The sequence below is a fragment of the Mustela nivalis genome (genome assembly GCF_964662115.1).
Source record: "Mustela nivalis genome assembly, chromosome: 12".
NCBI classification, from domain to species: Eukaryota; Metazoa; Chordata; class Mammalia; order Carnivora; family Mustelidae; genus Mustela; species Mustela nivalis.
The window spans coordinates 45808205-45824494 of record NC_139031.1 but is presented as its reverse complement, the minus strand read 5'-3'; the positions used below and the strand labels follow the sequence as shown (position 1 = coordinate 45824494).

The following is a 16290-nucleotide window of genomic DNA, read 5'->3' as shown; positions in this document are numbered from 1 at the left end:
CTGACAGCCTAGCACTATTTTAGGCTTAAAGCAGATACCAAAAAAAAAAAAAAACTGTGACTGAGCAATAGGAATGAATACAATTACAAGGCTAAATGCACTTTTTGGAATAACCAGTTGATTTCATTTATCCCCGACTTCATTGGGATTAATATTATAAAGCGAGCAATAAGGCAAAATTGGCTTCCACAAGGCCAGCCATCTTGGCTCTGCTGTACCGCTTTTCTCAAGAAATGATGAGATGTGGCACTTGCCAAAGAGAATTTCATTTTAGAAAACTATCAAGGGATAGTTATTTAATTAGAGGGAAAACTAAAAATTCAAAGAAACCAAACAGTCTGGGGGTTGTTGTTTGTGTTCGTAAAATAACCCCAAAGTAAAAACAGAATGGCAGAAGTTGAATTACAAACAAGAGAACGTCACCTCCACTCTGGGTAATCTATAAAGTTCCTGAAATAGATAGTAACTGGAGTAACTCTCTTACCTTGTAATTGTTCATGAGTTCAGCTAACCAGAGCTTAACGGACTTTACTGTATCTTCTCGCATGTACTTTTCAACTTCGGATCCGTCACTAAAAGTCCGGTTTCCCACATGGATGGCTTGCCTCACTTCTGGGAGGGATAAAAATTTCCCATAGTAATTTTGGTCCTCAGGTTCCTGGCAGAAGGGGACATCAGAAAAACATTAGGAAACGTGACTGGGTGGCAGGAACAGCCTGTGGGGAAAGCTGCAAATTTCTGCTAATATAAACTATAATGAACAAGATGAGACATGACTGTTAACTGGTCTCCGCCTTGAGATTTTTAATTTGGGGGTTCTGAGGTAATTTAAATTTTACAGATAACAAAACTGGATGATCTGATACTTTCAGAGCCAATGTTCCATTTGCACTTAAATGCTCGATTTTTCTTTCTCGGTAACTCATCTTCTAGAATCTATGACTCCAATCAACAACCCTGTATGAGGGGCGTCTGGGTGGCTCAGTTAGTTAAGTATCTGCCTTTGACTCAGGTCATGATCCCAGGGTCCTGGGATGGAGCCTCCTGTCAGGCTCTCTGCTCAGCGGGAAGCCTGCCTGCTTCTCCCTCCCTCTCTGCTGTATCCCCTGCTTGTGCTCTCTCACTCTTTCTGTCAAATAAAATAAATAAAATCTTAAAAAAAAAAAACCCACAACATTTGAGGCAAAGACATGAAAAAACGGAAGGGGTGAGATTATCAAAAACAATTTGCTCCTCGTCGGAGGCTCTATGGGATGAAAGTCAAATGGACCACAAAAGCCAGAGCCGTGGTCTGGTGGATTAAAAGCCGAGGCTTTCTCTTCCATGTTCTGCTGCTTATTAAAACCACACGTACAAAATAATCAGCTAACCATAATCGAAGGAGGGAAATATACCAAGTATAAAAACAGATGACTTTATGAAGGACATGAGACAAAAGAAAAGTTGTCCATGAGCCTCATTAAAAAAAAAAAATACTGCATAAAGTCTGTGATAGTGAAAAGTCTGTGATATTCATCATGCTAAAAGAAAAAAGGTATAAATGCCATTTTAAAAAATTACAAAGGGATAAAAAAGTTTGAGACCAATAATTTTGTGCATCCTCCTTTTTTGCTAATCTTTCAAATACAATACTCTGTAAAGGAAAAAGAAATGTGATTACAAATCCTGTTTCTCTCTTGCCTACCATCTGATTTTCTCTTGGTAGAATCTAAATCCAAAACCACAGGTTTGGCAGAGTCTATTGAAACCAGCTTTATATTTTATTTACAAAATAGTTCATAAATAAGGCAACTTTTAAAACAAGATGTATTCTCATATACACTAGATAAAGATGATACAAATCCAAATACCCACTTTGGCTTCTTTTTTCTTTGATTAATCCTGCACAGAAGACATTGATTTTGGCCTACTTTTATGGAAGAAAACTACTTGAATATTTTGAGAAATATTCCAAAGAGCTTAAAGTGAGGGCCATACTAAGTGCAGAAACCATCTTAAGTTAAAAGTAAGACAAAGCAAATATTTTCCTAAAGGCTTTGGCAGTTTTGATTATCCAAGCCATCTTAAGTACAGAGCAAATAATGTGGACATTTTCAAGAAACTCACTACAGGCTTGGCATTCTGGGACCTAATACCCGGGAGAGCAATCCTGTCCTCTATCTTTGACAAAAGAACTTCTATATAACAAGCTCTACTGGGTAATGAGGGGGATTATGTTAATCAGAGATTGTTTTGAGTTATCTGGAATATCATTCTTTTTTTGTTTATTTTAAAGATTTTATTTATTTATTTGACAGAGAGAAATCACAAGTAGATGGAGAGGCAGGCAGAGAGAGAGAGAGAGAGAGGGAAGCAGGCTCCCGGCTGAGCAGAGAGCCCGATGCGGGACTCAATCCCAGGACCCTGAGATCATGACCTGAGCCGAAGGCAGCGGCTTAACCCACTGAGCCACCCAGGCGCCCCTGGAATATCATTCTTGATGGTCAGATTATAACATATACAACGTCAGTGGGGCAGGGGAATCCTATAGATTAGTAGATCAAATAATGCCATACAGTTAGGACATATTTATCCAGTATAAAGTTACCTACAGTATTTCTCAAATTGGAAGAAGTTTGGTTTTGCCAAAATTTTTAAGCCAACACTATCACAGTTTCAAAAATGTTGTCATTACCTTGCATTGTAATATGTTATAATAACTAGGACATCCTGTGATATTCTGGAAGTAAGAAGGGTTGCTTGTTAAGTCACCATCTAGTAGTTTATCCAGTACCTAGGTCAGGAGAGAGAGAGAAGGAAAACATCAGGGTAGGTAAAAACACATGGGCACTTGTCATTGCATTGATTTAACAGTTTCCTTATTCCAGCATCGTTTCCTCATTTCAAACAACCATTTATTGCACATCTTCTCTGGGCCAGACACTACCCCGGGCACTGGGGAGACAGCAGTGTGAACAAGAGAGCATAAGTCCTCTCCCTGGACCTAATATCCTTGAGGGAGACAAGAAGCAAGTATTCACAGGAAAAACATGCAGTATGGTAAGAGTGATAAGTGTTAAGGAGAAAACTAAAGAGGAGAAGGAGAATAGGAAGTGTCATGGCATGTGTGGGCACATGTGTATGCCTGAGTGCAAGGTGCACTGCAGAGAGGGGGAAACACAGGTCTCCCTGAGAAGGTAGCATTTGAATAAACACCTGCCGGAAGGAAGGAAGTGAGCCATGCAGACATCTAGGGAAAGAACATTCCAGGCAGAGGAGACAGTGAGCTCAAAGGCCCCGACCATAGGAATGAGCCTTGTAGGGAAGGATTGCCATAATATGGATCATTGACCATTCACCCAGGTTCTTGGAGCTAGTGGAAGTTCCCTTGGGACTTCTGACTTTAAAAACTTGTCAACAGTGGAGGTGAGGGCAGTCAGCATGATTGTGTGCCCTTCTCTGGTCATGTATAGTAGCACAGAGATAGACATGGGGTGTAAACAAGTGCTTTTAGCCTGGATGGTGGTTTGGCCAAAGGAGCTGGGCTGACCTTGAGTTTCAGCTGGGTGATTAAAGCAACTAAGACCTGAAGGGGTTAAGGATCATGACTCAGTTGTAGGATCAATGGACTAGAAGACAATGGGGTTGCAGAACTGTTCTTTGAATTGGTATACTCGGAGAAGTGTGACCATGCAATGAGAATCTGAGGTTGTAGAGTGTTTGTCAGATTTTTTTGTTTTGTTTTGGGACTGAGCAGCTAAGATAAGAGGAGAACAAGATCGTCGAAAGACAGGAGACTTAGGAACTGAGGGGCCACGTATTGAAATGATCCTTCATGCAGACACTGCGATCATTAGAAATAATGACAAGCACGATGCCCTTGAGAGAGAGTGACAGTGAGGCATTCTCAGGGGATGAGCAGGAGAAAGTTGGAGGCTGGTAGGTAACGACAAAGAGTGGTGGGTGAGATCATGTGAGGATGAGGCAGTCAGAGCTCAGTACTTCTGGAAGGACAGAACATGATCTGAAGGCAGCAATGAGGAGCAAGGAGGACACCCACTCTACCCAGGAGCCAAGCAGTATGAAGTCGGTAAGAAGAACACAGTCCCTGCACTCGAAAGGGGAAGGGACAGCAGCAGGGGAGAAGCAGGTTTTGGGTAGAGCATGAAGATGAAGGGGATACTTAGAAAAGGGACTGAGAACACTGGGATGCTTTTAGATGAGAATATTGAGTCCATAAGGAGCTCTTGTAAAAAAAGATGCATTTGGTATATTTTCAAAACCAGCTATCAGGTGTGATTTAGGTTTTCTTACATGGTAAGAATTCAGGACAATCGTATCCTGGTTTTACAGGTGAGAAAACTGAGGCTCAGAGAGGTTAAGTCACCAAAGACACCTCACTAATGTCAGAGGAGAGATTCAAGCCCAGGCTATGCTCTCCAGCCTACATATTCCACATCCTGCCACACACACACTAGCTCTCCAAGGGGCGGACTGCTACTCTCTTAGTCTTCAACTCTTTCTGGCCATGCTTTTGGGTTTAATATAAAATTCCATTATTTTATTAGATTAGTTTTCTTTACCAAACATGAAGCAACTTAATTTATCCAAGTGACCATTGCCACAGGGCTAGGGGCCAAGAATGAAAAGGATCAACATTGTGGAAAGGGGAGGGAGTAATAAGTATGCTCTAGGAACTCTACGGTCCCGCAGGACCACTGCCTCTGGCTGTGCCCTGTGCAGTACGTGGGGGTGCCTGGCGGAGGGGCAGAGAGCCATCAAAGTTCTGCTTGCCGAGCTGGATAACCAGACTTGGGCTGCATTTAGAGAAAAAAGCCATCTCTATTCTCGTACAATGGTGGCCTCCACTTGCCAAGCTCTGGCCTCCACTTGTCTGCTCAGCGGAGGTGTCTTTGTCTAACTTGTCCACCCAGAGGCAACATCACAGGCTAGCAGTAGTTCTGAATACAGGCAGCATTTTGTTTATGCTTAGAAATGATCTTCAACACCAATGGGAATATAAATGCCAGTCTTAAGAACAGATCTGATTTCAGAAAGAGTCAAACATCATTTGTTGTCAAACAAGTGACGAGGGTGGTCAAGACCTGTGAAATCTAGTTTCTGGTCAAAACTGGTTTCACGGAAAGAACTCTGTGATCCAGAGCATTGTCATGGTAAGGGGGACATTACGGGGCCAGAGATGCGCCACTGTGCATCTTGCAGAATGTCTAACTATCCCAGGATTTTTACAGACTGTGTGGGAGTTACCACAGGAGAATACCAGGGCAGGAATCGAGGGGGGGGGGGATGATTCCAGTCCTAGTCCTGCCACAGTCTATTATGGGGCTTTTGGCCACTGAATGCAGTCCCTCCAGGCCTCAGCCCCCTCGTCAGTGAAATGTGGATGCATGCATGTGTGTACAGGCAGAAGATGGTCTCCAAAATTCCAGCTCCAAGTTCCTGCTTTTTGATTAACTACATCATGTTAAGGGATCAGGGCATCCAACAGGCTTTATCATTTAGGCTTGTGATTTTGTTGGTACTCTCTTGGGTCTCAGGATTTCTCTGAGCCTTCTACTGCCTGCGCTGGAACACATTTGACCACTGCTGGCTTACTTTCCTAAGTATCGGCTTATCTATTTCCCTTAAAATAAAACAAAGAGTATTAAGTGAATTCTTCACTTAACATATTGGATCAATGGTCACAGAAACACTGCATACCTTCCTAGGTTTGTTGTTCTTTTTGTCCTTTTGTTTTGGGTTGTGGTGCCTTTTGCTTTGTTTTCTGATGAATCTAGTTTAGGAAAGCTCTGACCTCATGGGCCATCTTCTCATTACCTCTGAAAACACCAAATAACCTGAACTTGTCCCCCGTTTTGTTAATCCGGTGGGGGCTTGGGTTGCCGCACCATGCAAGGATGCAAGGACATCCTTCCTTAGGTTTCCTTGGTTTCCTTACCCCTTAGGGCCCATTGGATGTTCTTCCTCTTGACATCACTTCATCCTTGTATGCTTCTTCAAAAACACATCAAATCTCTCACTTGCCAATGGGTCTCCCATGATGTAATATTTGATATTAATTTTAAATTTTAGAGGTTCAATCCTTTTACCCTTTCTGCCTACTACAACAGAGAGCCTAAAACCAGACTCAAAAATAGTGTCATTGCACGTCAAAGAGGGATCCTACATGTCCCCGTGAGAGCACTCTTTCTTTGCATTTACAGTTGCATGGAGATTCTGAATTTGTGCTCCCCAGCCACACCAGGTGTCCTGGTGCAGAGAAAGGAGAGGCTGTTGGCATCTGGAGGGACGGGTGGGGGGTTTATGGGATAGTTTCAACTGCACATCATGCTGCTGGGAGAATTGATGGTAAGGGCATTCACTGCTTCAGAGATTTCAGGCAGGGCGAGGCACCCTGCTTGTTGAATGGAGGGTAACCTTGTTACGCCTTTCTCCCTGAGTTTGTAGGGTCTCTTGTTTTGATCTGAACCAGCAGACCTGCAGTGTCTAGAAGACTATTCATATCAGGCCTCCGGCTTTATAACAACAATGCCCTTAGGAAAACTGGTACAGGTACAGGATGGGCTCCCAAGAACAGGAAGACTGAAGTCCTCCAAATGCACTCCTCATCTCATTTACTGATGAATGAAACACGATGGCTCTATGATTAAAGGTAGCAAACAGACAAACAAACAAAACCTAAAAGAGATCATTGGTATACAATCTTTGCCTGCACGGGCAAAGCCAAACCAAACCAAAAACTCGAACTCCTGTACGCTAATGTTCAGTATAGTCTCAGATTTTAAATAATTCCCTCCATCCCAATAAAAAGGGCAAGGAATAGAACCATATTATTGGATTCTCAAATTCAATTTTAGGGGAGCATTGTGACAATAGTTACAAATACCAATGGCTCTTTATAAAAGTTTCAGATTATTACACTTTCTCAGCTTTGTTCCCGACACACAGGAACATGTGACATTTGTTACACACTGAGGTCGTGTCTCCAGCTGGAATGCCGTGTGTGGATATCACCCTTCTGAAGGGTATCGAGCAGATGCTGAAGCATATGTATCTACTTTCTGGGTTGCCTTTCTTCTGATTTCCTTGTGATAGGGCATGCCTTTAGGGCCTACGCAGCATTTAAAGAAATCAAAACAGTTAATGAGAGACACAGCTAGATAAACACTCCAAGGTGATCGCAGGTTTAGAAGACAGTCAAAGTAAATTCAAAGATACCTGGATGGTTCTTTCTTTCACTTTGAGCCCACACTCACCCGCCTCCTGATCTCGGACAGCGGACCAGCTATACCTTCTCTAACAACAATAACAACAACAACAACATGCCCCTGTACCACAAGACTTCTAGGACCCAGCTCACATGGTTCTCATTGCTCCAGGGCCACGCTGTCCCCAGAACTCACTTCAAAGGCTTGAAGCCATTTCTTCTCCTTGATGTATTTCACGCACTCATCACACTGCTTCTGGAAGTACTTTCTCTGCTTCTCATCCAACAAGCCAATGTGGTACAGGAATGTGGCATAGCCTCCTATGATCTGAGGAGAAAAGAGAAATGCAGACGCCACGGGGAGAGAAAGAGCGAAGTTAGGGGAGCCCACTTGCTTGGTGAAGTAACCCTCTGTCATTTGTCAGTCTCCCGCACACAAACAAACACACAATGCACACGTTACACACAATGCACACACATACCCCAAACATACACACACCACACACATGCACAAAATACACACACAAACATCACACGCACACGCACGCGTGCCCCACGTTCACACTCACATCCAACGGAGGCTGACGGAACAAGTTGACACCTTAAAACATCTGGTAAAAATGAGATTTTAAATCATTAGCGAGTCAACCGGGCAACATTATTTCCCTCCATCAGCTCAGGTCCCTAAGGTCAGAGGAGCCTCCACTGGATCAAAGGGGATTTAATCTCCTTACAGGACAGAATGGAAAGGACAAAGGAGACAGACACCTACTGATTCAGGATCAGAATACGCATCTCCGAGAGCAATTCCTTTCAGGTTGATCTTCATCTTCATCACGGGGTTAAGCACGTGGATATAGTGTGCAAGGGCTGGCACGTACTTCCCTGCGTACGACTGAGAAGGGTAGATGTGGAAATGAACCATCACAAATTGGTGCCATAACCATTATGTATTTAAGCTAATTAAAGTAACAATAAAACAGCAGTATATGAGCTCCACCATATATTTTACCTTATGCTGTAAATCCCACAATAGCACAGAGCTCTGTCTCTCGCTTCCTCTGGCATCCCCAGACAGTGCCAGTGACATGCAAATCACCGGGGAGGTGCACCAAAAAATGACAGGTGGGCATGAAACAGGTGAACAGTCTAATTTCCTTCACAAATCTGCCACCCATGGGGCTTGTCTTACCAGAAGGCTCCATTAAAAACTTTATTTGAAAAGGAAAAAGTCTCAAGGCAAAAATGAAGTTTTCAAAATCTGTATGATGATGCAGTTTGAAATCTACATGTATTAAAGCAAGAGGAGAAGGAAAGTAACATTTATTGGCTACTGAAATTGTCACTTGACAATTATCTCTGTCTCCAACCTTTTCAAGTACAGGGTTCTTTTACAATTTCAAAATATTTTGCGGACACAAACATTATAAAATTCTACTTTTAGACCTTGCTGAGAAAAGCTACTATTCAGAAATATTTAAAAAAATAGCTTTGTATTGGGGCACCTGGGTGGCACAGTCTGTTGAGCATCTGACTCTTGGTTTCGGCTCAGTTCGAGATCTCAGGGTCAAAGGATCAAGTCCCACATGGGCTCTGCACTCAGCACGAAGTCTGTTTGAGACTTTCTCTCCCTTTCCTTCTGCCTCTCCACTCCCCGCTCCCTGCACTCTCTTTCTCAAATAAATAAATAAATAAATAAATAATAAATACAATCTTTAAAAAAATTAGTCTTGTGTTGTTTACATTAAAAAGCCGCCTTTTTGACATCTCCTCTTGCGTGTCTAATGTTAAACTTCATATGTTCAGAATGAAGCTTGAATCCGCAAGCCTTCCTTTCAACCTCTCTCTTAATGTTACCGGTTCTAACTAGAAAATCATGGTGCCATTTCTTTTTCTTTTCTTTCCTTTCCTTTTTAAGTAGGCTCCACACCCAGCACGGCCCTGAGATGGAGACCCAAGCTGAGATCAAGAGTCGACACTTAACCAACTGAGCCAGCCAGGCGCCCCACTGCCATTCCTTATCTCTTTCTCTCACAGCCCACAAAAGTCCATCAGTGAGCCTTATCAACTCTACCTATTCTGTCAAGTTAAGTCCAGGATCCAGGGTCTTTGCACACCACCCTCTTCATCGCCTTGCTCCAGGTTCCGTCATCTCTTGCCTGGGTTCTTGCAGTCACCTAACGGGCCCCTTGCTTTTGTCCTTCCCCTCATCCAGTCTATTTTCAAGATAGTGGTCTACTAAAATGTGAATCTGGTCTTGCCACTGCTCTGCTCAAACCCTCTGACGACTCCCCATCTCCCTCAGAGTAAAAGCAGAGTGCTTTTTTCGGAGCCATAAGGATTGGCATGATATCGTACTTCGTTAACCCTATTCCCTGCTCCCTCCTTGATCATTCCTCTCCAGCCCGTCTTGGATCACGGTCATGCTGTACTCTTCCTTCCATCAGGGCCTTTGCATTCGCTGCTCCCTCCCCTGGAATGCTCTTCTCCCAGATGGCCGTATTCTGAACTCCCTTACTTCCTTCAGTGACACCTAGGGATGCTTTCCTTGACCATCCCATCCAAAATTTTAACACCCCTCCTTTTTTTTTTTTTTTTTTAACATTTTGTATTTCCTTTCTCTCTTTTTTCATCAAATCCTTACCACATTCCTATAAACGTTTACTTATTTTTCTTGGGTATTGTTAGTCTCCCACCCACACCAGAGTAGAATATCCATGAACACAGAGCTATCTGTTTTTAGGTCAGTATAACCACTGTGCCTGATGCTGTTTGTTAGCACTCAGTACACAGCTGTTGAATGAATGAGTCTTGAATGAGCCTACATGGATTGGAAAAACACTAACACATGTATGTTCAAAGTAGACTAAAGGCATGGAGTGGGTATGTATGAGTCTGCAGACCCTCTGTAATATTTCTGAGACTCTGTAGGGGTCTGTAGTTCAAAGGCTGGGAGGCCCATGAGCCCTCATTTACTCCATACCCTAATTATACGCTGCACACATCATTACTTCAATATCAATACGAAGCCACTGAGGCTCAGAGAAATGGCAGAGTCAAAATCTAACTGGCTCTGACCTACTCCCAAACCTACACTCTTTCCAAGATATGATAAAGTAATGTAATTTGCATAATTTATACAAGATCTCTGAGACCTCCCCATTGATGCAGCCCTCTTGTGCAACAGTAATTATTTAGGCAAAGTATTGACTCAAAACAGTGTATCCATCCACAACCATGAGCACATTTTAGCTTCAGTGAAGGGATATAAAGATGTGTTTGTTTATATGCCTGAAATATGGTTTGTTGCATAAACAGTGCTTTACTCTCCCATTAGGAACATTAAGTGAACATTTATCAAATATAATTTTGCTAAGATGAACCTCAAAACACAAATTTCCTTGAGTAATCATTTTATTGCTAAAGATCTATTACATAGTTTTCATTTGGTCATGGTTTATTGGACAACTCTTCTGGCAAAAGCATTGCGGTAGATATTTGAGAAGACACAAAAATGAATAAAGAACAGAACTTGTGCTTGGAAAGATAATCATTTCTTCTGAAAAAATATTATGAAAACTTGACCGCTATGTGATAGAGTCAAGTTTGCCATTTCGTGGATTATTATTCTCACATTGTGTACCTTGCCCAGCACACAGTAGGAACACAAAAACATATCTGATAAAGGAATGACTAATCTGACATTACTGCTAAACATTTTTTTCTCTATTGGATGTTATCACTCAAGTTGCCTGGTTATAAGACCCGGCAATAAAACATCTCTTTAACTCTTACTGAGATGGAGGGGCATGTATTTTAAATGGCTCTAATGATGGTGATGACGAATTCAGGCTACAACAGCCACATTTTTATGGCACCCTCCCCCTTGCGGCCACCATGCGTATCTGGGAGAGATCCAGGCAGGAAATTAAGATGGAACACCTACTCAATTTCTGAGCATCAACTACGAACAGGCTACCTCCCCGCTTTAAGCTGAACTAATTTAAAGTTAACATTATCTTCCCATATTTTAAAATGACAAAAACAAGGGTCTGTGCATTCCAATCACGTGCCTCCCCATCTCCCATTTCTCATGTCACACCACACTTGAGTCAACGGTCTTGGAGGCTATGAGTCTGTGGTCTCCCAAGCTGGGGCTCAGCCCTGGGTCCATCTGCTACCATGCTTGCTAAGCTGACCATTTAAAGAAAACCAGACAGTGAGATGGGTAGTTCTATAACCGTGTCCAAAACAGATTCCTCAATGCTCAGTCCACATCTGCTAACCTAACGATGATGTTTATCTCATTTTTGCTTTCTAATGACTATCACACACTTCCTTGCCCTGTGTCAGTGTGACAAATCCTTCACTGCTGTTTCCATTAATCATTCTGTTGGTTGAGTGGCTCAGCCTGTCACACAGTAGACAATTATAGGATTATTTTATGGAAAACAGACACTGAAATATGATAATGAAATTTCAATTATTTATGCTCTCCTTGTTGAGACTTTTTTTTTTTCAAGATCAGACTAGTTTATTCTTCCTGGATCATTTATTTCTCAATTTAATGATTCTCTGACCACCACGAGCACTTTAAAAGACAACCAGACAATAAATCAAGTGTTCTATTTGCCCAGTTTTCTCTTTTCTGGAGATATTTTAAATAGAATCGAAACCTCCGTTCTTGGGGGAGAAATGAACAATACGGCCCCTTAGGACTTAACAATTGCAATCCTGTAATTTTTATGAACTCTTGCTTCTTTTGTTCTGAGTTCTGTCTATAACAACGACAAGAGCAGCAGCCACCACAGCTCTCAGCCCTGTGGTCTCTCTGATCTCTCGCTGGTGCTCATCAATGTGGGCCGCAGCTGGCCAACGAAAACTCCTGAAGTCTATGAATTAGCACTAACCTTCTACCATCGGATCAGACCCTGGCCTCATAAAAGCTCGGAACAGCATCAAAGCGCTTATAAAAGGAAAGAGGAAAACTGTGGCCAGAAACGATCTGAACACGTATTATTTTAGAATTCAGCAGTGACCCTCAAATGAGGAACTCAGCCAGACGAACGTATTTATCTAACACAGTAATTCAAACGAGGTTAGCGATCGACACATCAGGATTTTCATCTGCCCTTGTTACTTCTTTCTAGTATTTAAAGAGCTTCCAGCTGCCATTTCCACATGGCTTGTTTCCCCACAGTGACCACATTTTGAGCTCACCTCTGACGAGAAGGCCCAGAGATATTAGGGTGTGTTTGTATATACCTGCATTTGCTAGGGCTTACAGAAGCAATAAACCTCCATTTTCCCTCTTACATCACACAGATCTCAGAATTCAGTTCTCAGTCTTTTATTTCCCGCACAAGAGAAAAAGGTCTCCACATCACAGCTGAACAGTGGTTTCGAATCTCAGTCTGCGATCTTTCTGAGTTCTTAAATGATGTTTGGAACAGCCTAATGGAAATCATGTTAGGAGCATATTGTACTTGTAAAAATAGTCTAGAGAGAATGTAATGCTTGGTTAATTATCCAGATGTGTAAAAGCACAATGAACTTGGACTTAAAGAAACTTGTAATTGTGTATTCCGTCTGAAGCTCTCCCTTCTTACATGTTTCCGCAACATCCACAGCCGACTTACAGCACCCCTGCCACCCAGTTACTTTTAAAGGAGGACAAAAGCTTTCATATCTAAAATCAAGTTTCAATCAGCTTCCCTAGAAGAAAAAAAATTGTGTCAGAGAATAAGTCTCTAACGGAAACAATGTCTTCTTGCAGAAATTTCACATATGTTAGCTGTTACTGTTGTTTAAACTACTCTACATTTCTCAGCTGCATTTCTTACTAAAGTTTAGTTAAAAAAAAAAAGAGAGATGCAGGGATATTCATTCTCTGCCTTGCTTTTCTAGGTATACACTTGTATGGTAAAACACGTAGAATCTCTCTTGGGGATAAGGAGTAATGGTCTCTGAAACGAGACACACCGGAACCTGGACACAGAGTGTCCCTACCTGCAGGCCCTAGCTCCCAAGCTCTGCCTGGAAGTGGAGGAGGTGGAGTGGGCAACCTCAGGAATGGCATGTTGTGGACGATCTGGGGTTATTCTGTGCCCTTTGCTCTGCTATGTCCTTCTACCCACAGCCACTACTCCAGCTGGAATGAATGTCTCTAGAGAATTCCCTCTGGGGCTGGTAGGGACTCCTTCAGGTCCCCTGAATGAACAAGATGGGCTGCCCTTCTGGAGAGAGTCATACCCGTGCCCTGTTCTCTCACGCTCCCCAACCACACAGGGTTGGTTGGGCCATCCCCACTCTTGGGGGAGATCAGAAGGGAATAAGGAAATATGCTCCGAAGAGAGTTTTAGAGCCACATTGAAAAACCACAAAAACTGGTGAAAAGCCTAAAAGTAATAGATGACACAGCAGTCAAGAGAACAGGACTCAGAGGGACCCTGACTTCATCTAGTCTCTTAGTTCAGTGGACACCATTATTTTTTTTCTGAGCAAAGAGGTGTATCGTTAAAATGGCCAGCTCAGAGAATTAATGATGGGGGAAAGCTGGAACTTCAGCACTGTGGTAATCTCTACAATTTCCTAGACATTTCTAGACTGTGTGTCATCTAATTTCTAGTCCACACCGCTGCAATTTAAAAAAAAAAAAAAAGACACGACTTCTAACAAGAGTATGACTTTATCTAAACATCTATTTTTCTTGAAAATGAGCTTAAAAGAAATGCAGAATCTCTAGGAAAAGACATAAGAAAAACATTTTGATCTGTATCAATTCGACACGTATTTATGCAAAGGCACACGCTGGCTTCCAAATGATATATTACTTTGGATTGAAAAGATGCTTTAAAAAAAAAAGTCTAATACAGCCAGTATGGGGAACAGTATAGAGGAACCTCAAAAACTTAAAACTAGGACTACCATATGATCCAGCAATTCTGCTATCTGGAAATATATCCAGAGGAAACAAAAACACTGTCTTGAAAAGATAGCTGCCCTCCTCCCATTTTTATAGCAGTGTTATTTACAACAGCCAAGACACAGAAACAGCCTAAGTGTCCACTGACAGGTATAAGAGTAAAGAAGTTGTGGTATACACATACAATGGAATATTATCCAGCCATTAAAACTGAGGATATCCTACCATTTGTGACAACACAGATGGACCTTGAAGGCATTACACTAAGTGAAATAAGTCAGAGAAAGACAAATAGTATATTATCTTACTTACATATGGAATCCAAAAACACACACAAAAAGCAAGCAAAAAGAGATCAGACTTGTGGTTACCAGAAGCAGAGGCTGGAGGGGGGAGGGGGAACAGGAGCAACATGGTCAAAAGATACAAACTCTTAGTTCTAAGTCACAAATTAATTTTTTTAAAAATTTTTAAATATTTTATTTATTTATTTGACAGAGATCACAAGTAGGCAGAGATGCAGGCAGAGAGAGAGAGGAGGAAGCAGGCTCCCTGCAGAGCAGAGAGCCTGATGTGGGGCTCGATCCCAGGACCCTGGGATCATGACCTGAGCCGAAGGCAGAGGCTTTGACCCACTGAGCCACCCAGGCGCCCCACAAATTCATTTTCAAGTCAAAAAGGAAAAACGGGCAGGTCGGATGACCATAAATGAAAATAGACACCTGTCATGAGCTCAAGAATTAAAGCAGCTTGAATGTCATCTAATAAAATTCAGCAAGTTTCAAGCTTTAAGAAATAACCGCATTCCATGGGCTTCAAGCCTTTATGTCACTCGAAACTTCTATTTACTCCATAAAACTTAATGATCAAAGCTTAATCTTTATGATTAAATCTCAGTCTTCACCAGAAAAACAGCAACATCCAAAAAGACAGGGAACTTCTCTTGTTTGTATAAGGTTGCTAACTCTCAGGGATTCTTCATGAAATACGGAAGGGATGTTGACTCCCTTCTATAGACAGTGCACCTGCTCTCTGGGAAGAGGCAGGTCTTGGAGACAGAGGTTTCAAGAACAGAGCACCCCGGCTCTAGATAGTACCTACAGAAGCAGGGCTCTGATCCTTAGCCAGTCTCTTGTCTGTAGTCTTTGAGCTCTGGAATCCAGCTGCTTCAGTCTCAGTCCTGGCCGAATGACCTTGGTAAGGCCGACCTAAGTCATCACAGCTGTATCATGGGGATAGTAATAACAGGGCAAGCTTCAGAAGGTAGCCATGACATGGCTAGCACCATGCCTGCCATACAGTCCACTTTCAGTATTTTCAGATAAGAGCTACAAACAGAACAAGGGAACTATAGACTCTTGAAGGCTCCCTTCTGGCTACGAAATTCAAGCCAGGACTAAAAGGATAATGGTGTAGGCCTGCAGAGGAGTTCTCCTCTTTCCTGCTTGTACATCAGTGCTGGAAATGCCCCTATTACAACTATCTTTTTATGGCTTGGGCTCTGTTCTCCATTCAAATATAAGCATGTTGGGAGTGAATTTAATGTAGCAGATCCTTTCTAATGGACGGTGTGCTGATAAGTCAGAAAAGGGGAGAGAAATAGAACAATCATGAAGGAGACAGAGCAAGCCTAGAGAAACAGGACCCGAGCACCAGAAAGCCAAGGAAAGAAAGGAAGGCTGAGAGTCAGGGGCGAGGGGGGCGGCGGGTAATAAGGGAGTAGAAGGGATGGTCCCCAGGGCATGGGACACCGCACAGAGAAAGAAGAGAGATGAAAAGAGGTTAGAGAGAAATATCACCAATATTTTTATTTTATCTAGCAACAATCATGCACAAAGCTGCTCTATGTCAATAAATACTGTGCTTGGTATCATATGAAACAAATGACACAAGCATGGCTCTCACCTACTGGGAGCCTGCGACCCAGACCCAGTGGACCATGATGATTTCAATAAAGGTTGTCAGACTCCATGATCCCAGCAGGACGTCACACATGCAGATGAAGATAAAGTATCCTATTAAGCTCACTCATTTTTAACTAGCTTCAAAGTTTTGCCTCTATTCAGCCCTCAAGTTAACCATGGTTGCAAAACTGCTGCTGAGGAGGGTAGCCCCCTCCTGCTGACCGAGAAGAGAGGCCCAGTGTTAACCATGTGTT

The 16290-nt window shown here is 42.4% G+C and overlaps 1 protein-coding gene across 3 annotated transcripts in view; it reads right to left on the bottom strand.

Moving 5' to 3' along the window:
• CPVL (carboxypeptidase vitellogenic like) overlaps positions 1–16290 on the bottom strand; it is a 128225-nt gene that overhangs the window by 51532 nt on the left and 60403 nt on the right. For all 3 annotated transcript variants that reach the window (XM_082692870.1, XM_082692872.1, XM_082692871.1), the window contains 4 exons: positions 7980–8102; positions 7404–7535; positions 2675–2773; positions 485–658 (listed from right to left, as the gene is read on the bottom strand). In XM_082692870.1, coding sequence (XP_082548996.1) covers positions 485–658; positions 2675–2773; positions 7404–7535; positions 7980–8102 — 528 coding nt within the window. The remainder of the gene's footprint in view (positions 1–484; positions 659–2674; positions 2774–7403; positions 7536–7979; positions 8103–16290) is intronic.